The 24,795-nt window shown below is 48.4% G+C and overlaps 5 protein-coding genes across 5 annotated transcripts; 4 read left to right on the top strand and 1 right to left on the bottom strand.

Moving 5' to 3' along the window:
* Positions 1–3,574: 3,574 nt before the first annotated feature.
* Positions 3,575–4,348, top strand: PGRI_095780 (uncharacterized protein; the record flags this gene model as incomplete). The annotated part of the gene is made up of 1 exon (XM_040797291.1): positions 3,575–4,348. The coding sequence occupies one exon, from the start codon at positions 3,575–3,577 to the stop codon at positions 4,346–4,348; it is 774 nt and encodes a 257-aa protein (XP_040643683.1).
* A 2,055-nt stretch (positions 4,349–6,403) lies between these two features.
* On the top strand, positions 6,404–7,150 carry PGRI_095770 (uncharacterized protein; the record flags this gene model as incomplete). The annotated part of the gene is made up of 1 exon (XM_040797290.1): positions 6,404–7,150. One exon carries the CDS (start codon positions 6,404–6,406, stop codon positions 7,148–7,150), a length of 747 nt encoding a protein of 248 aa, XP_040643682.1.
* Positions 7,151–12,253: 5,103 nt separating this feature from the next.
* PGRI_095760 (uncharacterized protein) lies at positions 12,254–12,493 on the top strand (the record flags this gene model as incomplete). Its single annotated transcript, XM_040797289.1, has 1 exon — positions 12,254–12,493. The coding sequence occupies one exon, from the start codon at positions 12,254–12,256 to the stop codon at positions 12,491–12,493; it is 240 nt and encodes a 79-aa protein (XP_040643681.1).
* A 1,243-nt stretch (positions 12,494–13,736) lies between these two features.
* On the top strand, positions 13,737–14,618 carry PGRI_095750 (Hly-III-related protein; the record flags this gene model as incomplete). The annotated part of the gene is made up of 1 exon (XM_040797288.1): positions 13,737–14,618. One exon carries the CDS (start codon positions 13,737–13,739, stop codon positions 14,616–14,618), a length of 882 nt encoding a protein of 293 aa, XP_040643680.1.
* A 980-nt stretch (positions 14,619–15,598) lies between these two features.
* PGRI_095740 (reverse transcriptase) lies at positions 15,599–18,966 on the bottom strand (the record flags this gene model as incomplete). Its single annotated transcript, XM_040797287.1, has 2 exons — positions 15,599–17,698; positions 17,815–18,966. The coding sequence occupies 2 exons, from the start codon at positions 18,964–18,966 to the stop codon at positions 15,599–15,601; spliced, it is 3,252 nt and encodes a 1,083-aa protein (XP_040643679.1).
* Positions 18,967–24,795: the final 5,829 nt, after the last annotated feature.

Here is a 24,795-nt window from a genome sequence, read left to right as displayed (position 1 = left end):
TATTTACACCTGTATTGGATTACTGCCAAGAAAGGGGTTCAAAGGCAGAGTAACCGTAATAGGTATAGCGTGTTTCGGGACAGGGTACGAGAAAGAATTTCTGTGCGCAAGTGGTGAAACTGATTTTGATCCTCCCTGTAACATCTTTCACTGGTACAGCTTTTGACATGTAGCAATCCCCCACGCAGCTCAATTCAACCTGTTATAGTATTGCTAAGTAGAAGCGCCAAACACAAGGTACGGTATCCGGGGCTTCGAGACTATTTTGGAGACGTCATCACTAGTGCAGTCAAGAACCTGAGAGCACTTCAAGCCGACAGTGACTGAGACTGAGAACGGTTAAAATTGAGAGCGGTTAGAATGGAGGGCGGTTAAAATTGAGAACGGTCAAAATTGAGAGCGGCCCAAACTATTTAAATACGGGCTACCGGAACTAGGCTGGCGGCGGGCTCTTGAAAGGAAGATATTCATAGTCAAGAACGTTCCGAGTCATGCAGTAAAGTCGAAGGGCGACCTGTATGCATGGCATCTGTGAAAAGGAAATTTTATTAAAAGCCACCAGCACCCACCGGGGCTAATCCCAGGTTCATTTTTGTTTGTCTTAGTGAGAAGATATGACACATCCCGAATTGGGAAAGAGAAATTGCCCTCCACCTCACCAGCATATAAAAAAATCTATCGAGGGACCTCCCAGAACCTTACGCCTTCCTCAGCTTTGTAGGCTAGGAGGGGATATATCTTCGGTGCTGATTGTGAGGCAAGAGTCACCTTGGAACAAGTATCGGCCAGCCCTGATATGCGACATCGCAGGGGAAGTTATCATAGCGACCCATCGTTCCAATCCATCTCGATTGCAAGCTGTACGAGAGTATTCCAAAGCGGATGCTGAAAGACTAATTCAACGATTTGGTTGTCTCGATCACGCCAATATCCTCTCGTCTCGAGACTGCTATATAGACGCAAACTCTATATATGTTTTCGTTGAGGATCTCCCGCTCACCTTGTGGAATATTGTTTCCTCTCCAAATATATATCCCACGGAATTAGAACTGGCTGCAATAATGTCGCAGGTAAGTCTTATCGTCTCCATTTTCGTGGATAAACTAACAGACAAGATTCTCGACGGCCTATGCTATCTCAGTAGTTTTGGACTCACGCAGCAGTCACTGTCGTGTGGTGAAATACTGCTCGGCACAAATGGTAGAATAAAGATCGGTTAGTCCTAGGCTCGTTCGAATGAATGCGCCGCTGACATTTCTCACAGCCTGCTTGGATCAATGCTCAGAATGCTCACAGACTGAGACCAATACAATATACGCCAATACTATTCCTAGAATTACTATGGCGCTTATGCAAAAGCACGAGAAGGATGTCGGAATTGCCGGAGTTAATGATTTAAATCGGTGGCCAGTCGACTCAGATGCTTTCGGATTCTTATCAGCAGCCTCGACGGAATCCATTGAATCATTGAGAAAGGTGAAGTAGCCAGAAGTGTCGCATCGCATTTACTGGATATTACTAAGATATTTATAGCACCCTCTTGTCGCTGCGAATAATCAACCCACTGAGGACCTCGTCATGCTTGCACGAGCTGTTTTGTGCGCCTGGGTTTCTACGAGTAGGTGTGACGTAGCGCCGCAAGTCTCGACGAAGTTTGGTCAAGGGTCCTGAGCCCTGGTATATGAGGTGTGTATTCGTTGGGGTATAGAGACGGATCATACTTCACGAGGTTCTGCATTATATGTCGAAGTGTTGGATCCACTGTACTGATGGTATTGTCCTGTCATCCTGATACGCACTACTCATGCATTAGGGTTAGACCTGTATCTATAACTGGAAGACGCGCGCATTGCGCGCATCGGCCCTGAAACGAATAATTGGAAAGTGGAGACGGAAAGGGTGAAGGAAACATTGAACCGTGTGGATTGATGTCGAGTTACATGTAAACGAAGATTGACCAATGGGAGAGGAAATAACTGATGAATAACAAACATAACATCGAAGAGACAATTAAGCAATTTGATAAACTTAATATTCACTTGTTGAATCTTGATGGCGTGGTTATATTATATCATGCTTTCCTTAGTTTTTTAGAGCGCCTTTCTGGAGTCGGAGAGGTAGCCTGTGGTAAGGCCATGATCTCGTCCGCTATGCCTGGCCCCGTGATTTGAGCGCTTGCCTCATCTTCATCATATAATCGGGTCGTCGAACGCGGCCACCAGGCGGTGTCCGGGTTCCCGGGCGCAATGATAACCCGGGCGCAATGATAACTTTTCCAACCTGTCCATCTAATTCATTGAATTTAAATAACATCCCCAGTAGTATCAACATAATAAAGATTATCTATCCATTCTGGGGCCATTTCTGTATCGGGATCCTCCTGAATTTCACCTGTATCAACTTGGACTTTGGTGTATATATAGCCTCATGTTTCCCTCTGAATAAATAAGTAGTATACCTCTGAATTACAACAGTTAGGTAGAAAATCATTGATGTGGACAGCCAAGCGTCCACGAATACGTTAATATACATTGTGTACCGCCGGTAGCGATATTTTAAGTGCAGATTATCTATAGTCATTCTCCATGTATTATGCTTGGGGCTCATCAAAATTGTTGTTTAGAATCTTCCAGCGTTTTCAGGCACTATCACGTGAGGCTCGCAGTTCACCACCCAGGAAGCCTAGAGCAATCCCACTATATCAGACGAACATGCTTTACAGTACAGTAGAATTCGAAATTAGTTTTAACTCCACACTCTTGCGACTTAATTCGCGTACCTTAATCTGAAACACACTAGTGCACATTTGGAATAGTGGTCGATCCATGATTTCCAAGAATAGACCTTATATTTTACAGGACGCAGGTGGGACCCTGCCTTGTGTATATTACTGGTAAATCCCATACAGTGGTAATTCTCTGCCATACCGCCTACTCACCCGTATATCTCTCCAGAACGTTCGCGCAAATTTACGGCAATTTGGAAGTGTGCATGCACCCCCAACTCGAATAGGACGGAAACGGACTGTAACACCACTGATGATCGAAGCCCTCTCTGAACACCTGTCTGAAAAGCCCGGGTTATACCTCGATGAGATGGCTGTTTTCCTCTGGGATGAATTCCGCACCCTAGTCACAAACTCCAGCATCAGACGAGCCCTTGTTGCCAAAGGTTGGTCTAAAAAGAGCACTCGGTAGCAAGCGAGGGAGCGCAATGCCGATTTGCGAGAATGGTATCTACATAGTTTATCGGATTTTCAGTCGTATCAGCTGGTTAACTTAGATGACTCCGGATGCGATAAAAGGGTTGGGGTTGAGTCCTATACAAGTATCACAATTTCACCGCGACCAGCGATACTTAAATCCATGTTATCTCGCATGAAACACTCACCGCTATACTTGCTCCAAACCTTGAAACCCTTACACTCTTAATAATCAATAACGTATATACGTCGTCATGACTTTTGTTTATAAAAACAAAACTCATAAATATATCCACGTGATGGCAACAGGAAGACAAAGTATCTATCTTGTAACTGTAAAGTCACCACCTTATTCCATACACTTTCACCGTGATGATTGGTGACACCAAACTCGCAGTCCTCATTGATGCGGACAACGCGCGGCCTTCTCTTATTAGTCACCTTCTCTCCGAAATTGCGAAATATGGTACAGCTCATGCTAAACGGGCTTATGGAGACTGGAGCAGCCCAGCTCTGAAGGGTTGGAAGGACAAGCTCCTTGAACAATCAATTCAACCAATCCAGCAATTCGCGTATACCCACGGCAAGAATGCGACTGACTCAGCTATGATCATTGATGCGATGGATCTTTTATATTCTGGCCGATATGATGGGTTCTGTCTTGTCTCAAGCGATAGTGACTTTATCCGGCTAGCTGCTCGTATTCGTGAGTCCGGACCCATCGTGTACGGACTCGGCGAGCAGAGGACGCCTAAGCCTTTCGTTGCTGCTTGCGATAAATTTATCTACACTGAAAACCTCGTACATCTTGATGAGCTTCTACCTCATGCTAATAGTGTGATCGCACCTGAGAATTCATCAGCAACTAAACAAGCTCCCGAAGAGAAACACTTCGCAGACCAGTTGCGAACAACTGTAGAAGCATCCTGCGATGACGATGGATGGGCTAAGCTTTCTGATGTCGGTCAACTCCTCACAAACAAATATCCTGACTTTGACTCTCGCACATATGGATACCACAAGCTTAGTGATTTAATCGCCGCTTCATCTATTTTCGAAACCAGCCGCCGGTGCCCTCGAAGTGGTTTACCTACTGTGGTTTACGTACGCGATAAGCGCCGACAGCCTAAGAGTTCTACTAAATAGTGGTAGATACAAATCATTACTTTGTGGCCTGTTTCTAATGTATGAGCAACTGCAGTATCTGGAGTTGTATTGAGAAGTAGGCAAGGATTCCTTATACTTCTTACAAGAAGCTGCTGTGGAAAACATGATCGTAGCAAATAGTATGAAGAAGCTGGTCAATGAAGTCCCCGAAGACTGCAGCATCCGTTGGCCCCTGGAATACACGAGAGAATACAATTCCATCTTGACTATATGCGGGCAGTATCTGGTACCGCTGGACACGATGGAAATTGGCTACCTGCAATGGTGCCGTGCCTAACGGAGACCAGCCCGTCCTTCGGAACCTGATTCGTTATCACACACAGACTCATTAGATCAAATGTTAGGACTGAAAGCCCAACAGGCTATGCATATAGAAATCTCGTAAATCCGCATTCTGTTCTGTCGAGCCACCTACTTCGACCAACCGACCGAAGCAAGAGCGCGTTTGACGCTCGAATTTGTGACCTGGACGCGGAACCCGTCCCATAAAAAGATTACCATCTCGTCACATATAGCCCGGTCTTTTCGAGAAGGTGATCACACAGTTCTTTTATCCTTGGAGTTATGCTTCGTCGTCGACCGACTCGAGTAGCAGGTGCTCTGACATTTCCAAACTGGCGGAGGTTATTGCTGATGTTGATGATGGAACGCTTACTACATTCAGCAGCTTTAGCCATTTGCGAGGCGCTTTGTGATTGCTCAATATCATGTGATGGATCATTTCGAGCTTTGAGAGAGGGAGTCTTGGCGCCATGTTGTGAACCGACGGTGGGAGATGAGGACATTGCTCGAGGAAGGTTTCAGTAGATAAAGGAGGTGGGGGGGAGGAAATCGCCAGATCATGATAGAAAGCAAATCCATCGCTCACCTTTGCTCACCTCTCTGCTCAGTTACAGTATGTCTCGAAACCGGTGCACTCTCCTGAGAAATTCCTCGGCCCCACTTCAAAATGTAAACTGGTCTGTATCGTATCAGGGATAAATCCGGAATATTAATATTCCTGTATTAGTCCCAATCCATCATTCGCCTTTCACGAAATACTGTACCCTTGTTACCATATTGGGAATCCAAAAGTAACTTGAACTTTCCATCCCAATGCAAATGAGTCAAACAAAAGAGCTGGAGAGCTCAAGAAAAGTGACACGGTTTTTGCTTACTGTGCTGTATCCACAGACTACTTATGCACCTACTTGTCAGAGTATTTAGCCTGTCAGCCACTACTTTCTCTACTTGCTGACCATATCCTTGGTGGAAGCTAACACATGACCATGTCAATAGAGTCCTCACTGGCATTTTCTGCCTTTGGGGGATGACCCACACCCCTTCTAACAACGATGAATCTTACCGGAGCGAGCTGCCTGATATATGATACATCGAATCCCTAAGAGATCCCTCCTATCAGTCCAGCGGTGAGTCACGAAGACGACTTGCTGGTGTTGTTCAACCAAAAGGCGGGGTCGGGCAGCTGTGCATCTGGCGCGCAAATTTCAGAGACATATAGTTTACTTGCTGTCTCGCCGTACGTCCGCTAAACCGACTAATTTTTGGTCTTTCCTATTATTTCCAAACTATGGTCAACAGGAGAAACAGAAGATACAGTTCATCAAGGTCATCAACGGACAGTGATCCTGCTCCTGAGCCCCCTAAGCCCACTACCGTCATTCAAGAGAAGATGCAAGAGAGACAGTACCAAGATGTCGTTTTGGGTATCATTGCTAGGTAAGAAATATTAAGATTCTCTAGAATAATGGCAAGTTTCTACTTTGAGTTCCGCTCACCTTCACAAAGCCTCCACCTCAACCCCGATTACAGCGATCTCAAGATTCTTTGCCAAGATCGAGTCTTCCCAGCTCATAAGCTTGTTCTGTGTCCCAGATCCAAGTATTTTCAAAGCGCCTGTTGTGGTTCTTTCGAGGTACTGTAAATTCAGGCAGAATCTTGTGGAACACTCAGACCGAAGGTTATGTGACTGACTCATGGGAATCCCAGGGATCTGTTACTTTGGATACTAGAAGCCCGACACTAGTCGAGAAGATGCTAGAGTTTCTTTACACGGGAGACTACACAGTTCAAGATAATATGACCGAAGTTCAGATTTTACCAAGTGATAGCGACAAAATACCAGAATCAGATACATGGCATTCGGAAGAGGCTTTGCGACTCTCTCAAAAAGACCAAGATGACATGGAGAACCTTTCAGCTGAAGAGAATGCCGTTGGTGAAACTGCAATGTCACTGTCAAATCAACCTACAGCGAGTCTTATGAACCAATGCTCAGTGAACAAAAAGACTTCAGTAGCTGGCGAGGACCCCCTGACAGGCTCCAGCGAGCAAATGGACGCTATCGACGAATCATTGACTGATTGTCACCCATGCTACTTCCATCTCCGCATGTATGGAGAAGCTGATTACTTCATGGTCGAAGATCTGAAGATCAAAGCAGAAGAGAACTTTCGAGATTCATTTGAAAATTGCACCGAAAAGCAAATCTTGGCGCAGGTAATCAAGGAACTCTATTCAACAAATGCCGACTACCGAGATATTAGGAAGCTAGCGAAGAAACTGATAGTGAAAAACCTGCGAGAAATTCAAGGAGGGCTGACCCCGGGGATTGATTACGATCTCTTGAAAGCATATCCAGCGTTTGCTGCTGAATTATGTATAGCGACTATGGGAAAGTATTTGAGTGTGTCGTCCAGCCTCAGACAAGCGCTACCCCTTTCCACAGTTGAATACAAGCCATTTGAATTCAAGAAATTCGAATACCAACGGGGCAAATGAGAGCATGGGAAAAGTGAGGCTGAAGAAAGGATGGTCTCGAGAGAACCTCCAGTCATGTCAATTATTCATTCTTGACCTCTTGAGATATGGCCTTGCTTGAGTCAACAGAATCATTCGACGTTGTATTTGAAGAACACATACTGTAGAAGAAGATATTTTTCAATAGTCAACCAATCGTTGCAAATAGAGTATGTGAGCGAGCTTCATGAGCCTTCATACCGAACAACTCAAGATAAGGACTAGCGTGATTTGGTTACAAGTCGAGAAATACATTTGTTTCGCAGGAAGTATACTTCTACTCACTTTGGAGAAAAGTATACATAAATCCGAAGCCCGATTACCCATAATTGGCTGCGACTTTCTACCAATGGAATTCGTTGCGATTTTCGGCTCCCAAGTCGAAGTGGTTTTCTGGATCCTTCGCGGGATCCCGTGCTATACCCATTTGCGTGTGACCCGGTGCTGTTGGTGGATGATTGGCTGTCATGGCCACTTGGGTACTTGAGGCTGGATGTTTCGTAACATCTGAATCATGTCATAGATAAAACTCATCTTCGGAAGGAGCTAGATTGGGGGCCATTTTCAGTTCGACAACTTGTGATTGAATTCTAGGATACGTCTCCAGGAGGATAACGAGGTAACAGATGTAGTGACCTACAGTAAAAACATGCCTGGAATTAATCAGTACATAATATACATAAGAAGCAATATGAATCTAAATAACAGGGGTACTCGGAAGGATTTCCAACGCAGACTAGTGTATATTGGCAGGTGGGGCTCGAGAATCTCTTAAAAGTGTGTACAAGGGTGCACCAGAGACACACCGTAGCAAATCAAATTACTTTGGTCTAAAGGTCTGGGGCATGTTGGGTATTAGGAATCGCACGTGACTTGGTGGTATCGCAGTTCCTGGGAGCTTAGTGGCCCATCTGAAGCTGCGGACCTCAAAAATATGGCGGTTGCAAGGAACGGAGCATCCTGTGCTAGCTCGACTATAACAATAGATATGTACCTATACTGTAGGGAAACAAGTTGCCTACCAGGATAAATTCTCTATAGCGTCACCACAGGCTTCTTTTGAATGCGAAAGGATGTGGGCGAAGGCTGCACGTAAAAAACCGACTAAGACAGAGAGAATGAAAGATATTCCCAGATTTGTTACATACAGTACAGCAGACGCAAACATGAATTCTGAAGCTGTATTTTGGTCCTCTCCAAACTGAACTGATCAGGCGATATGGAAGATTCTCTTTTGTTTGATCTATTTACACGACGGATTCCATCGGTTTCTACTGTACAAGGATTACAGTACTATAACAATGACTTATGGTGGTTACCAGGGAATACAATACGGCCCCACATGGATTAACAGGGGAAGAGCTAAAAATAGATAAGGGTGTCTCCACTTAGGATCTGGGAATTAAATCGGAAGAGTTTAAAGTTAAAACTGATTTCGAATTCCACTGTACACAGATATTTTTACAGCATGGATAGATGGATGATTTCATTTATCCTAGTACGGCCTACATACTGCACTGCCCGCAATAGTGTCGTCCTCTCCATCATCGTAGTTGGCTCATCAATGCTTTCTAAACGTTTTCTTGCTACTAGTCTTGTACACTGGCCTTCACCAAGTACATATTTCTACATACATTAGCCAATTTGAAGGTAAACAAGTGGAACCGAACAATTAATGATCCCGGTACCCAAGTTACCAGATGGTCCCTCGTGAAGCTAATGCGATCTGTGGCGCCGTCGATGTTGAGTGTGGTATCGATTAGATTGGTGGATGGCAAGCGCTGATAACTTTGATAAGACGATTCAATAAACGAGCCTGATGAGGCATACCACGGCTTGCACCAGAGAGCTCCCATCGCTGGGACCGACTATGAGAAGTGCCTAACGAATGTCGCTTCAATTCTATTAGTCCAAGATCAGGCTCGCAATATCCTTAGTGTCACTGACCCTACTTCTATACTCAGCAGAGTGAATTACAAGGCCAAATGTCTAGAGTAGTTAGGTTATTCATCAGTCCCAGTAGCTTAACAAAAGCCACTAACCAGAGAAAAAATGACCATGAAGATGAACCAAATGAGTGGTTTCAGAAAAGGCATGAGCGCTCTGTCTTACGGTGTGAGAACAAAAGACGTATCCATATTCCTGGCTCAACGTTCCATATGAAGCTATTCTTATAGCTGATGAGATAAAATACCCGCTGTGATTGCGGGGATACGTACTACGATACCAGAGGGCTTTTCAAATCGTGGTCCTCAATATTCGACGAGGTCTGCTATTCCGGTAGACATTCCCAAACAAGTGTAACTAATATTTTCAAATACTGAAACAGAAAAGAGAGATACAGCCCATCAGAAAGTAACACCCTTAATTAAGCAGTGGGATTTCCTCTTTGGTTTGAGTGATAGGCTGTAGCAGGCTTTGAGGGCATCAACTCTCACGAGAACCATCCGCCGAGAAATAAGGGCTTGGATAAACATATATATCGAAAAGCCATGTCAAAGCAGTGCCCCGCCTTTGTATACTTCGGGCCTTATGAAAACCCGGAAAAGGCGATTCATTAAGTTTTCAGTGTACTTCAAGCAACATGAAGATAAATTTGTACTGAACTAGTAGATAACTCGAATGCGCCAGATAGGCAGAGTATTGAGCACTAACCGGTTGGGGCTACATTTAAAGCCAAGTGTAGCTGATCATCCACTTGTGTGGATTATTTGACATTAAAGTAAAGGCCTCAATGGCTATCTTACCCCTACTTTTCAATGAATCAACCTGCGCGGGACATGTCTATAAGAGCGAAGGCTAAATGGCGAGTTGGTTAGTACAAGGTGTAATTTGAGGGGTCACGTCACCCGCTATGTTAGGCTTTATTGGATAGTGTTCATGGTTCGGGCATCAACAAATTACATAAATTTATTGAATGGCAGACACGGAGATCTGGAACAAATTGCAGTGGAACCCTAAAAGTCCGGCAGAAGTATTCATCGACCCCATACGATTCCAAAAATGCGGATACCACAATAGGCTTATTTAGTCTGCGTTATTTCCTAGCAAAGGCTGACTTTTCAAATACCACATTTTGTTCTGGATTGTCCAAACTCTTAGCATAAATCTATCACCCAGGAAATGCCAGAAAGAAATGTTGAATTCAGAACCCCAGAATTTAATACCGAAAGCGTTGGTCAATCAAGGACTGTTTGGCTAGTTTTGAAAGAGCGTGGTTGCTGAGATCTTTTTATAGCCAATCACTGCGAATTTCGTCTAATACTGTCACAACGTCCGATATTAATGCTCCAAGAGCTACAGGCTTTCTGCAATTGACTACGCTACACCTTTCAAGCCCAACAGCCCAAAGTAGGATCTCGCCGCTTCGATTGATTCCACCGGAGACAGACATAGACACTTTTACCGTCACTTGGTCAAGCACCCACAGCACTACTAGTAAAAAGAACGATGGTATAACCGGATATCTCAAGGTTGACGATGAGCTAGGGAGCAGCGGACTAATAGTTCAAGAGCAACAGAGCTCTCGCACGTTGCCTTTCAGTGTAGCTGAAGCTGACATCGTGAAAACAGCCAACGATGGCCCGAATTTATCACAATATGCAGTGTCATCAGTGAAATCCGATCATGATTTTACAGGAAGCACTGAATTTGTCGTTTATGTTCCCTCAGGCCAAGCCACTTTGCACCAGCCGCCTGAAGTTACTTCGATGAAGTCTTCATCTTCACTAGAAGACTTCCAAAGCCTTTCTGGCCAAACTTCAATGGGTTCCTTCGATAAAGCTACATTCCCGGGAACTTTACGTGCTGTGTCTCGGTCGAAACCAATGGAAATCGGTAGTTATGTGACAGGGAATCTGGAAACTTCTTCGCATTTGATTGAACATTCTCGTCATTATCAGCCTACACAAACAACGCGAAACGCCCTCAAATCCGACGACTTAGACTTGAGCACGCCCAATCCGATCACCAAAAGCCAGCTCATGGATTCAACCACAACGGTGCCGGCGACTACGACCGCCACGAAAAATCCAGTAGAAGAATTGACGATGGATGGTTCTCGCGCATCTCGGGCCTTGTCGAGCCATGGTGTGGGATTAATTGTGGGGAGCATTTCCGGTGCTAGTTTGCTATTTGCAATCAGCTGTTATCTACACCGATTTTGCTTTCGGCGAATTGGTAGGTCCAGTAGAGGCACAGGATCAGTTACCCAACCGAAAGCAGACAATCCTGCTGCCACATGCCCAGACATGCCGGAAATTTTGGAAATTTCACGATTTTCTGCCTATTCATGATTCAAGGCTGGGGCGTGTTATCAGTGAAATAGAATGGAGTGTATTGGCTTCTCTTAGTTTTGCCCTCTGAATAGCAGCAAGCAAGCAAATGCTGGATAATGAAATATGACGAAAACTTATAGAAAATATGATTCAACTTGCGATTGCAGTTCTCGAAACACCGAGCTTTTGAAAATCTGTATGTATCGCAGCCCAGATGATAGGCTTGAATTGACCCGAGGCCCCAGAAGCAATAAAGTCTTTCCTAGGCGTGTTCTACTAAGGCCCTAGTTATCTGCAAAGTACAACTAGTTACAGACGGATAGATGGATTTCATTTGCCCTGAAACGATGGAACAGAGTGAAAAGGGTTACAAACCGCGCGCCTGCGCGACCCCGGCTTCTAACGCTGCCAACAACACAGCGACACACACAGCCAACTTTCACGCCAAGCCTATGTCTCATTGGCTTTTGGTTGGATTCCTGATCACGTTCTTTTATCGTGCTTTTGTCATCTTTCGTGCGCCTCCTCTAGCCTTGCAAGGATCATCCTGGCACATTGCATCAACTGCCCTTTCACTTCTTATATTGCACCGGTATTTCCTCGTTGGTTATGTCTCTTAATTACCATCCATGCTTCATACGTATTACAAAGCCAGTCCTACCCCGGTGGGTGGATCGATCTCCATTTTACTCTTCGTGTTTTCCTTGCCATGCACTGTAAGGTTTTGTCTTTCCTATTTCCCCTCTGAACATTTCTTTCTCCTTTCCCCACACTGCTGCCCTCCTACCTCTTCTGCGCCCAACTTGCGATGCTCAAAGGGAACACTGCCAGGCTTGACGATCAGGATACGGTCTACGCGGCTAAACTCAAGGGCATCCTACTCGGACTCAGGCATATTAAAGATGACCTGGTGAGAGAGCTCGTCGCTATTGCGAGAGCCCCAGCCCGCAAAGTGACCATATTCACGGACAACCAGGCCGCCATCCAAGCATGTGTCGATCCACGACCCAGCTCTGGGCAGCAGATTCTCCGCATCATCGTCATGTGATATAGTTGTCCCTAGAGCTCGGCACCAACCGCGGTCTGACCGCTGCGGTGCGGTTAGGTAACCACGAAAATGCGGTTGAGGTTTGGGATTTTCCTAACTGCGGTCGGTTAGGCCACATCCAGAAACCGCACTTAGTTAACTGCGGGTAGACCGCGGTTTGGCAAACAGGCCAAACAGTTGAGAAATTTGTAATCCTAGATCTAGATTCTACATACAGGTCCGCTCGAAATTACTTTCACCATTTTATTCTCTTTGGTTCTTTCCTAAGTCTTGGCTAGACCCACCTTGGCCTACATCTGGCCTAGCCCATCAATTACTATCGAATAGGAACAGGGCAATTAATATTCACTAGCTACGTTAGGCCTAGCGTCAATAAAAATAGAGGTTGAGAAGCAATCAAAGAGAACAAATTGGTGAAACTGATTTCGAGCGCGTCTGTAATACAATCGAGTTAAACAAGATTTCCTTAACCTGATATATGAATATCGCCAGGAACTGCCATGCTAGTCCTTGCAAACCAAAACAGTTGTTAACAAGTGTCTGAATTGATATCAGTCAGCACTTTTATGCGTCTTAGCATAGCCTAATTAGGTTAGTTATGTATTTGCGGTTTCTCTGCGGTTGACCGCGGTCCAACCATGCGGTTTTGCGGTGCGGTGCGGTTGGGGGGTGCGGTTGGGCTTTGCCTACCCATGAACCGGTTGTGGCGAGGTCTAGCTTTAACCATGAGTAATTGATGGGCGTGAAATTTATAGGTGGGTAAATACTCCCATCCCAACAGGGAAAAGCTAGAGCCAACCACCTCGTAAATGATGGCAGGCTCGAGCTGTGGAAGTGAAGTGCTCAACCAATTTCGGAAAATCAATTATCAAATCAAAATATTCCTAATATCAGCTGAAACATGTGTCTTTCCGAAGCCGGCCTGACCTCCGAGGTGTTGATGAACAACCGCTCCAAATTTGTGGTGGAACCGTTTACCACCTGAATTTAACCACCCTCTCTAAACACCCTCTCTAAACTACAAGCCATGTTGGCCATGTTGCCATCAATGAAACCACCCACTCATTGACCATCACAGTTGGCAGTTATAAATACTTGGGCAAAATTCGTGGATTGGATTCTGACAGGGGACACACACGTACAGTGGTTCAATTCCAAGTGAACGAAACTAGCCGCTTTGTCTTCTCCACTCCTGCTTCTCAATTAAATAGCCCGACTCCCCCATGATAACTCTGGAGTTAAGATGGTTTCCATTCAGCGTCAGCCATCTCGACCTCCTACTGTGTGGTGCGACGAAACACCCGATTGGACCACATCCAAGAGACCAACCCATCCATCTGCACCGTCTTCCAGGTCCCAGTCCGATCCAGCGGTAACCCCTTCTACCCAACCGATCAACGACCCAAGTGTAATGGCTGGTCCTCAAGCTCACACTCTGCGCGACTGTGCAATCCTTGCCATAATCAGCATCTTCGGCCTTTCTTACTTTTACCTCTTTGTGATTCAATTCTTTCTCTTTCACTTCCCCTCGTCCCCGGGAGGGATTCTTGACTCACTGTCGGTGCTTGTCTTTTGTGCAGGCGTCATCCTCTGGTGCTTGTCCAGCCTGGTATATCGTATCCTAAACGCATCCCATGGCAGCGATGCGGCAGAGTGGCAAAAGCTGGAGCTTGGAGGCGTTTTGGTCCTGATCTGGACGACTACTATTCCTTCTGTGGTTTTGCTGTTCCGTACCCAGCCTTCCCTCCAGCTCGGATACCTAGCGGCCTTCACCGCCGTTGCTGTCGGGACTCTGGTGGATTTCCTAGTCTGGGATGCCAGTATCTGTGCAGCGCGGTACCGCTTCCCGTACAGTTGTGTCTCGTTGGGCTTACTTTCGCTGATACCAACTATCCACGCCCTGACCGGGACGTTCCAAGGCCCCCCATTATTGGCAATACACTTCGGCCGAGTCGCCATCTGGAATTCTTTTGGCGCTGCCTTTTATCTGCTTCGGCCGTTGGAGAGGATGGGCATGGTAAATGGTTGGCGGCCCAGTCTTTATGTGATGCACTTAGTCCTGGCCTACAGCACCGTCACTTATTCGAGGGTTATCCTGCATACGGTGCTTGAGAATGCAGCTTAGACTCTATTCATCCCTCGGGGAGATGGGACATACTCCGAAGTAGGACGATACTCGCCTACTTGGAGGCTAGGGTGGACTGGTCGGTCGTTGATGTAAGCAGAATAGTTGATATTTACTTATGGGTCTACTTAGTGTATATACCTTTGACACAACTATGGCTTTGAACACAGAATAGCCCTGATCAGTAGAGTAGAACACCCTTGATATATTTGTAATGTCCGTGATGCAGGGGTTGATTACTGGCACTAGCGGGCGGGAGTATTCTTATCGTTCGCTCTTATTTGGCGCTAACGAATGCATCTTGCGCTAAGAGACGTGAGCTGTTTGCCACCAACCGACCCGCCTTTGCCAAGGATAGATAGTCTACCACCGGGTGCCTTACTTCCCCGTTAAAATATTGTGTAATCTCAGTGCGCCTTCGAGGCTGAAATACAGTACGAGTATTGCTCTCAACAGACGCGAGAGCGGTCTGTCCTTTTCCCTGAAAGCAAACGGCCTAATGTCCGAAGATCTTTCCAAGGCTGAACGTCCCGGACCCCAGGTCTCGCGGGACCATACTACTGCAGCCCATTTTGTAGGATTTTGCCATTTGCTTAAGTGGAAGTCAAATATCGTTTATGTTTTACAGTTGAACAACGCTCCTTGTCAACTGTAACCGTTTCGACCGCGACCTTGGCTGTGTATGCACGATTACCTGTTGCCCCACATGAACCATGGGCCCTGTTAGTTTGGCCTGTTTAGGCCAATGGTTGCTTGGTTGAACGTTTTATTATTTTGGATTTGACAACGGTTATCCCCAATTTATATTTATCGTCTTATTCCACACACTACAATACAGCTAGTAGTAGTAGTAGTAGTAGTAGAATTCATTTACCCTGTCCCCTCGCGAACGATATGCAGGATACAACAACTATAAATCATGGATAATGTACATGTAGAGTGATCCACTTTCTGACAGGAACTTAGAGCCTCGTCACGGCCTACCCTGGCCCATTGCCGCTCCCGTTGTTAGGCTGCCCTTGTGGCGCACGACTGCGAAACCGCTGTGACGCCTCGGCGAAGTCCAATACGGCCTGAACCGTCTTCGCCCTTGAGACGGTGTCTGGCTCACCTCTCTCACCTTCGTTTGAGCCTCCCAGCAGACTCGACACGCTGTACATCGCGTCCCCGACATTTCTTCTTAATTCTGTCCGCAAGTCTCGTAGATTTGGACATTCCAGCAACACGTGGCTGACCGTCTCCTGCGCGCCGCACTCGCATCGATCATCGTTGCGGAAGCCGAGTCTCTTGGCGTAGGTAGATAACCAGTTGTGGCCCGTGCGCAGCTGAGTGAGCAAATATGCTCGGTTCCTGGGCAGGTTCCCGTATAGTTTTCTGGTGTGCCTCGCTGGTAGCGCGCCGTCCACCTTCCGTAGGTGCGCGCCTTTGGTGCTTGAATTCCACTCCTGCTCCCACTGAGCATGGATCTTGCCGCGGAGGAAGGCGTTCTCTCTCGTCAGCAGCGGCCGGAAAGGATGGGTTTTGCCCGGTTGCGCGGCTTCTTTGGCGAGTCGATCCGCTGCCTCGTTCCCAACGTTTCCACAATGTCCCGGCATCCACTGGAGGCGGAGGGCCACATGCCTTGCTTGAACCTCGGTGGCTGCTTGGAGGATTGCATGGATGATTCGTTGCCCTGATCTATTTCTCACGTTCTGGGTTGCTTGTAAAGCGGATCTGCTGTCGCAAAGGATTGTTGCTGTTGCTTGCCTTTGGTTTCCAACGATTGCGCGTTGGTGAGCCAATTTGAACACCATGCTGATCGCGCAGAAGATGCCTATAAGTTCCGCCACATGAACTGACCACCGTTCCATCGACCCCACCTGCACCTGTTGAGATTCCGTCACCTCATCATTGTCGTTGAGTGCGACGATGGCGGCTCCTAGATGACCCTCGCGCCCGGAGGCGTCCGAGTAGACGACAATATCCGATCTGTTGCCCGCAACCTCTGCTCTTTCTCTGGCTGTTTCCCGGTCGTGTTCGAGTTCGATCTCCGTAAAGGCGTCCGGGCGCCACGGGGGCAGCGGGCGTGGGTCAATCGTTTCCAGCTCATTGAGCCTGTCGACGTCCATGGTCTTCAGCGCTTCTGCTAATGGGAAGCGGGCGTATGATCCGACATGATCTGCGGAGCTGTGGACCAAGTGGCCTCTTCGGCTTTGGTTCCTTCGATTCTGGGCTCTTGACAGAGCACCCCAAATGGGATGGTCGCGAGGTAGAGTGTATAGTCTCGCGATAGTGCGCTGCGCTCGGTGGCGTAGACGGAGGTGGGTAGGAAGTATGTAGGCTTCGATTTCTAGCGTGATAGTTGCTACCGTTCTAAATGCCGATAGAATCCGGATCAGTGACGCCCTCTGGACAGTGTTCAAGTGTCGCAGGTGAGTCTTGTCCCGGAGCGGGTCATGCCAGACCGTCGATGCATAGTCCACTACCGGCGTAACGCACGCTTGGTAAAGCTGTCGCATTTGTTCGGGGCGCATATGTCGTAGTCCACTCAGAGCGATTGTTGTTTTGGTGGCGCGCTTGATGGTCTGCTGGACATGTTCCTTCCAGCGAAGTCCCTGGTCGAACACCACCCCTAACAATTTGGCTGTAGGTGACGGCTTGACGTCGGCTCCATCGAAGATGATTCGTCCTTCCGTGTGCTGGCCCCTCTTTCTGGTGAGGTGGATGAGCTCGGTTTTTTCCGCCGCGAAGCAGGATCCAGTTTGTCGCGCCCACTCTTCGATACGAGGGACATCCTCGGACTGTATTTTGACCAAGTTTTCTTCAACCGAGCGCCCCACTCTCCATCGAAAGTAGTCGTCAATGAATGCTGACGCGCCTCCGTGGGAGTCGACGGGCTGGTCGACCAAGTCGGCGTTGAAGAATGCAAATAAGATGGGGGAGAGTGGCGACCCTTGCGCTAGACCTGCATTCTCTAGCGACTGTGTCTCGGTACGGAAGTCGTCAAATCCAATGTTGGCGTGTCGGTCACTCATGAAGCTCGCTATCCATTTCCTGTTGATGAGTGCTTCCATTCTTGGTCCCGATTTCATCATGTTCAACTGTAGTATGCGTAAATTTGTCTCTAACATTGAGGGGGGTTGGAAGTTGCGGGGGTGGGACACTGTCGATCACCAGTTGGGTGTTCGCCGCTGCAGTCGAGGCATCTAGCTCTCACCCCTGGGGGGCATCGTTGTCTCTCGTGTTGGCCCGCACAATGCCCACACCGTGGTGTTTCCTTGCACGACCATGCAAGGTGGCCGAACCGTTGACACCGGAAGCACCTCTTCTTCTTGATCTCGCGGCGTTGTACGCTGCCGATGTATCTTTGGTCGACAACGAGCCCGTTGTTGAGCATGTATTCGGCTCCCTCTGCAGAGTCGAACCAGATACCGAGTGATGCAAACTTCCCTAACACTTTGTCCTTCCGTTTTAGCCATGCCAACTCCTCGATTTGGAAACCTTGTTCCACTAAGTCGTTTTCTTCCATAATTTTCGCAATAGCTTGAGTGCTCGCGTTTTCCAGGTCGAAGTCCCCTGTCGGAGTACGGTGTACCATGACACCGAATCGTGGCTTGACCAGCTTTGTGCTATTCCCTAGTTCGCTCAGCCATTCAGTGTTGTTGCGGGCCACTTCAGCCGACTCTGGGTCTTTAAAGCGGATTACATAACCCGTTTTGGTAGTTCCGATGCCGGCGACCTGGGTGTCTTGCGTGGTAGGGGTATTCTGCAGCGCGGTGCGGATGTGGGTATTGGCGACCTCGGTGGGGAGGTATCGGCCGAAGGTGTTCCCGTCAGTAGTGTCGTTGTCTCTTGGGTCCACGAGCGATCTCTGGGTGCTGATTCGGATACAGCTCTGTTCTCTCTCGGGCGGTTGGTGGCTCGGTTGGGTGAGGCCACTGCCGCCACCAGCTGCTACTGCCGCCCACGATCTGGTTGAGGATGCTGGTGTCAGGGTTTCGATTCGTTCTCGCAGAGCTCTGATTTCTTCGTGAAGCTTTTCATTCTGATCTCGGAGGACATTCTGGTCGTGTTTGACCTCAAGGATCTCGGCCTTGGTGGACTCGATGACCGTGGTTTGGTTGGTGATAATTTCCTTTAGGCTATTGATGAGCTGTCGGACCTCTTTGGTCGTCACTCGTCCGTTATTGTCTTCGGAACCTGCAAACTCGGGATTCGAGTACGCAATGGCAGTTGCTTCATTTCCATTGCGAGGGCTTCTTCTCTTTCGAGGCACAATCGGTTCGAAGTCTTCCCGTGTGAAAAGCCGTGCCCCTCTTTGCGTGTTTGTGGGGGAGGGCTCGGGCCCTCCCGTGGGTGGGTCCGCCATCGGTCCGGGGTTAGTTCTCGCTCGGCACACAATAACGTTTTATATCGCAATAGTATCAACCGCCCGCCTCGTGGTTGTCTCGGACGATCAGCTGTATAGGATCCGTGCACTCCACCGGTACAGCTATCCCACCGGTACAGCTATCCCACCGGTACAGCTATGCTACAATACAGCTAAATTCGAAATTGGCTTCCACATTTTACACAGAGAAACTCTCCCAAACCCTAACGCCAAGCCGATGGTGAAACTGCCTAGCCTCAATCTGGCTAGACTGCAGATCATTTCTGTCCGTCAGAATGGAAATGTAAAGTATCTGACAAGACCAATACAGCAAAGTGTTGAATTATACGTTATTCGCAGTTTTTCCAACTCCAAACCCCTTGACCGCCACCACGAGACGAACACTCACGGCACAAAATCGTTCTAAATCTGCCTTTCTCCACCCTAGAATTCATTCGCGATAAATTTCTAAGCAAGTAAATGACTACGGCCCAGATCGCCGATGCCGCAAAATGCAGCCCGCATTCCGTCACCATCAGGACTTTGGGCGGGACAGGGCGGTAATATCCCGATATTGACTGGCGGAGTGACAGGGCGTAGACAGTTGCTTGCATAGCGCGGTAGTGCCCACGAAGTCACCTGAGAGTGAGGCTGAGGATAGGCACTAAACAATGGGGCCCCGGAACCTTTCTTTTACCCGAAACCTGAACATCGTCTGTATCGTATATTGATAATGACCTCTATATCGTTTGGCGACCAGAATCAGGGGTTACAGGTGGGTACTAGTCACGGGCCCATATACTATACATCTGGTGAGTTTCTAATCACCTAAAAAATGGGTCAAGATCAGAATAAAGGACTAATAGTGGCTTTCTGTCCTAGAGCAACCGGAACCCCGCCCAGAGCCACTGTCGACCGTGCCGTTTCCGCATGATCCAGATTTTGTCAGCCGCGATGAACTCCTCGATCAAATCCACGAAAAATTGTCGATCCCGGAGGCTAGAATAGTTCTCGTTGGCCTAGGGGGAGTTGGGTGAGGCCAAGCTAGCCCTTGGCGGTCTGTTCTAGACTGACTTTGCCAAAGAAAATCTCGAATCGCCATCGAATACTGTTACAGAGTCCGGCAGCAATCGCCTGACGCCTGGGTTTTCTGGGTTCACGCGAGTAATGCCGCGCGCTGCGAGGAAAGTCTCCGCAACCTTGCCGACCGTGCTAAGATCCCTGGGCGCCAAGATCGCAACTCTAATATTTTCCAACTCTTCGGGAACTGGTTGCAAGATGGGAAGATCGGAAAATGGATTCTTGTCCTTGATAATGTCCATGATGACGAGCTCCTTCGGAAACCATTAACTACCCGGATGGAGGCCCAAGCAAACACACCGAGGCATGCCCCGACGCAGCCACCGCTAAGGTACCTTCTCGAAAGTTCGAATGGCTCTATCATTATCACGAGCCGGAATAAAGGAGTAGCATTGGAGATCGTTGGCCATAAGAAGAATCTGATCGACGTGCGACCAATGAATACAACCGAGGCGCTAGTTCTCATGCGGAAGAAGCTAGATGAATATGCAGAGAGAGAGGATTTGGTTCAGCTAGTCGAAGAACTTGAGTTCATGCCACTCGCGATTGTGCAAGCGGCTAGCTACATCACCCACCGTTCACCCCGATGCTCGGCATTGCAATACCTCGAAAAGCTTCGGCAGAGTGATCGTCAAGCCACGAAGCTTCTTAATCACGAGGGAAAACACATCCATCGAGACTGGGAGGCAAAAAATTCGATCCTACTGAGTTGGCAAATTTCATTTGACCATATTCGACGAATCAGGCAGTCTGCCGCTGATTTACTGTCTCTCATGAGCTTTTTCGACTGGTAGGGGATCCCAGAGGATCTTCTACGGGTGCAAGACATGGACAGAAACCACGAACCTTTAGCTTTTCTGCAAGACGTTGGGAACACATCAAGTGATGAGGATACGGATTTCTCGTCTAAACCCGACGTAGATGACGATTTTGAGAGCGATATTGCCACTCTCAGAGATTATTCTTTTATTGATACCGGCGGAAATAGCACGGTGTTCACGATGCATCGGCTTATGCAGCTAACAGTACGCACATGGTCAAAAACCTATAGTCAGGAGGAGGAGTGGAAGGAACGTTTCATTAAGATCCTATATGGTGAATTCCCGACCGGTCAATATGAAAATTGGGAGAGATGCCGGTCACTGTTTCCACATGTTAGGTCAGCTGTGTTACATCGACCGAAATCGCAAGATTCATTCCGGAACTGGGCCGCGCTACTCTACAGAGGGGCGTGGTATGCGCAAGAATGTGGCAATATTTCGGATGCAAAGGATATGGCAGCTATGTCAAGAAAGCAAAGAATGAAGATTGGCGGCGCTGAAGATGAAGACACCCTTAATAGCACTGCAATGTTAGCAGTAGCATACCGACTGGAGGGACGGTGGGATGCGGCGGAGCAGCTCTTAGTGCAGGTCATGGAGACGAGCAAGACGAAACTCGGCGCGGACCATCCTGACACACTAACGAGCATAGCCAACCTGGCGTCGACGTTATGGAATCAGGGACGATGGGAAGAGGCGGAGCAGCTCGAGGTGCAGGTCATGGAGACGAGCAAGACGAAACTCGGCGCGGACCATCCCTCCACACTGACGAGCATAGCCAACCTGGCGTCGACGTTATGGAATCAGGGACGATGGGAAGAGGCGGAGCAGCTCGAGGTGCAGGTCATGGAGACGAGCAAGACGAAACTCGGCGCGGACCATCCATCTACGCTCACGAGCATGGCCAACCTAGCTTTCACGTGGGAATCTACAGGCCAGCATGCTAAAGCAATTGATTTGCTTCGAACCTGCGTGGTCAAGCAACAACGAGTTTTAGGCCCAGCTCATCCTCATACTGTGTCGAATGACAACACGCTGCTGAAATGGGAAACTACGCATCTTGCTATCAAGGCATGATCAGTTTATCCTTGCTCCTTTTTCTCATATTAAGTTCGTGTCGCTATACTGTATTTCATTCTCTAATCATGTTTACAACTCACTACGATTCTCCCTAGCAACCATGCATTTGACAATCCATTGTTTCTTACAAGTGTAAGGTACACTGGTTGTAACAGTGTTTTGAAATAACAGTACTGCGTAATTTTGAAGTAACAGCCCCTGCATCGATACAATCCGTGTTAGGACTAGCGTGTTTTGGGTTAGGGTTCCAGAAACAATCTTCTTGCGCAAAGCATGGAAGCCAATTTCGATTATAGCTGTACCGGTGGGGCATCCTGTAACTTGTGAGACCAATTTCGATCCATCCTGTATAGGCGGACCAGCCGCTGTACCAGCCAGCCGGTACCAGCCCAAGATTTCACAGGTTGGATCCGTTGGGTACCTAGCTTTCGGAGAATATCGATCCTGTACCGGAGAAATTGTTTGTGTACCGAACGGAAGAGATGGCAGACCCACATGCGGGAGGGCCCGAGCCCCCTCGCACAACCACGCCAGGAACGACAACGACCGGTGCGTTAGACAACCTTAATCCGACCACCGCGCCTCGGACCAGAAGACAGACCCGGCCTAGCGATGGCCACACCACCGCAGCACGCTCGAACGTCGAGACCGCGAGCGCCGGAGACACCAATGGCCGCGTCACGACTCGAGAAATCTGGCGACTGATCGACAGCTTAAAAAAAACGATCGCCTACCAAACCGAGCTCATCCAATCCACTAAGAACGAATTGTTAGAAGTGAAGCACGACCAGCACGTCCTCCATACCCAGAACGAGAAACTTCATGAGGAAGTACGAGCCTTACGGGCGCAAATTGATGCGCTACCATCATCATCACTCGCAGCAAAATCGTGGGCTACAGTAGCAGCGAGCCACCCACCTCCTCAACAAAACCACCAACGCCCGGGGAAGGATCAAAACTGCATCCGAATCAGCACCCAGCGCTCCTATGTGGACCCGAGAGACAATGATAACAGCGAACAAAACACCTTTGGGCGATATCTCCCAACGGAGACCGCGAACACCCACATCCGCACGGCGCTGTTGAGCACACCGCCCACACAAGACGCCCAAGTGGCTGGGGTTGGCACCACGAAAACCGGATATGTGATCCGGTTCAAGGACCCAGCGTCGGCGGAAGCGGCCCGCAAAAATAGCGAATGGCTGAACGAGTTAGGAAATAACACGAAACTGGTCAAGCCACGGTTCGGCGTCGTGGTACACCGGACTCCGACAGAGGACTTTGACCTAGAAAACGCAAACGCCCAGGCGATCGAGAAAATCACGGAAGAGAATGACCTTACCGGGCGAGGATTCCGGATTGAGGAGATCGCGTGGCTTAAGAAGAAAGATAAGGCGCTAGGAAAGTTCGCATCCCTCGGCATCTGGTTCGACACCGCGGAAGGGACCGATTTTATACTAGAAAATGGCTTCATCGTGGGCCAGAGATTTATCGGCAGTGTGGAACGCTGCGAACTAAAAAGAAAGAGATGCTTCCGGTGTCAACGGTTCGGACACTTCGCATGGTCCTGCAAAGAAACACCTCGATGTGGACATTGCGCTGGCCAACACGAACGGGAACGGTGCCCCCCAGGCGTAAGAGCCCGATGCCTCGACTGCGGTGGTGAACACCCAACCAGTGATCGCCAGTGCCTGACGCCGGCAACCTCTAACTCCCAATGTTAGAGACAAACCTACGCATACTACAGTTAAACATCATGAAATCGGGGCCTAGGATGGAAGCGCTCATCAACGACCACCAGAGCCAGGATCTGGATGTACTCCTGATCCAAGAACCGTCTATCACCACCTATCAAACACACGTCAATCACAGCGCCTGGCGGCTGTACCGACCGACCACCGAGACCGATGCAGGTCGGTTTCGCAGTCTGATCTATGTCAACCGGAAAGCCTCAACCTCTTCCCATCGACAGATCGCCTGCGACCACCCGGACGTCACAGCTATCAAAATCTGGACGGCCGAATCTCAATTTCTTATCTTTTCGGTTTACCTCTCATGCGTCCCGCTTTTCACGCCCAACGAGGCGTCGGCGGAACTAGCACTCACGGCAATACAGAACACAATCATATCCAATAACCAGGAGGATCAAAGGATAACGACCGTCATCCTCTCCGGTGATTTTAACCGCCACCACCCGGCGTGGGGCACCAACCACATTCAACCGCAATTTATTGAAGATGCGAGCGAATTGATCAACTTCTTCCAAACGCATGGCCTACACGGCTGTCTGCCACGAGGGACAGCAACATTCTGGCCCCTTAACGATCCAGGGAAGAGCACCACTATAGATCAGACGGTCACGAACCGGCCAGAACAGCTCATCAAGTGCCATCTCTACCACGAGAACTACGGGTCAGACCACCGCGCATCGTACTCGGAATGGAACCTGAGACCTCGGCGCCAGCCCGCCGCTAAGGCGAAGAAAGCCTACGACCGCGCGGACTGGGCCAAGATCGCCGAAGACGTGGTTCGACAGATAGGCCCGTGGAAGGAAGTGAAAACGAGACCGGCGCTAGATGAGGCAGTTGAAAGGCTCACAGAAGCAACTGCCACGGCGGTGGATAGATACACCCCCGATCTACGACCAACACCATACTCTAAACGCTGGTTTACCCCGGACCTTAAAAAACAGCAGATCGAGGTTAACTACCTGCGCCGGAAGTGGCAAGAGAGCTGTGCGGAACACGGGCGACACGACGCCTACTCCATGACCCTCTTCCAAGAGATGCAACAGAAACGACGAATTTGGACTCGAACTATCGAGAAAGTCAAAGCGTCACACTGGAAA

Source organism: Penicillium griseofulvum (assembly GCF_001561935.1).
Source record: "Penicillium griseofulvum strain PG3 chromosome Unknown contig_20, whole genome shotgun sequence".
NCBI classification, from domain to species: Eukaryota; Fungi; Ascomycota; class Eurotiomycetes; order Eurotiales; family Aspergillaceae; genus Penicillium; species Penicillium griseofulvum.
Note: the sequence above shows the minus strand (reverse complement) of the source record. Positions and strands in the feature narration are given on the sequence as shown.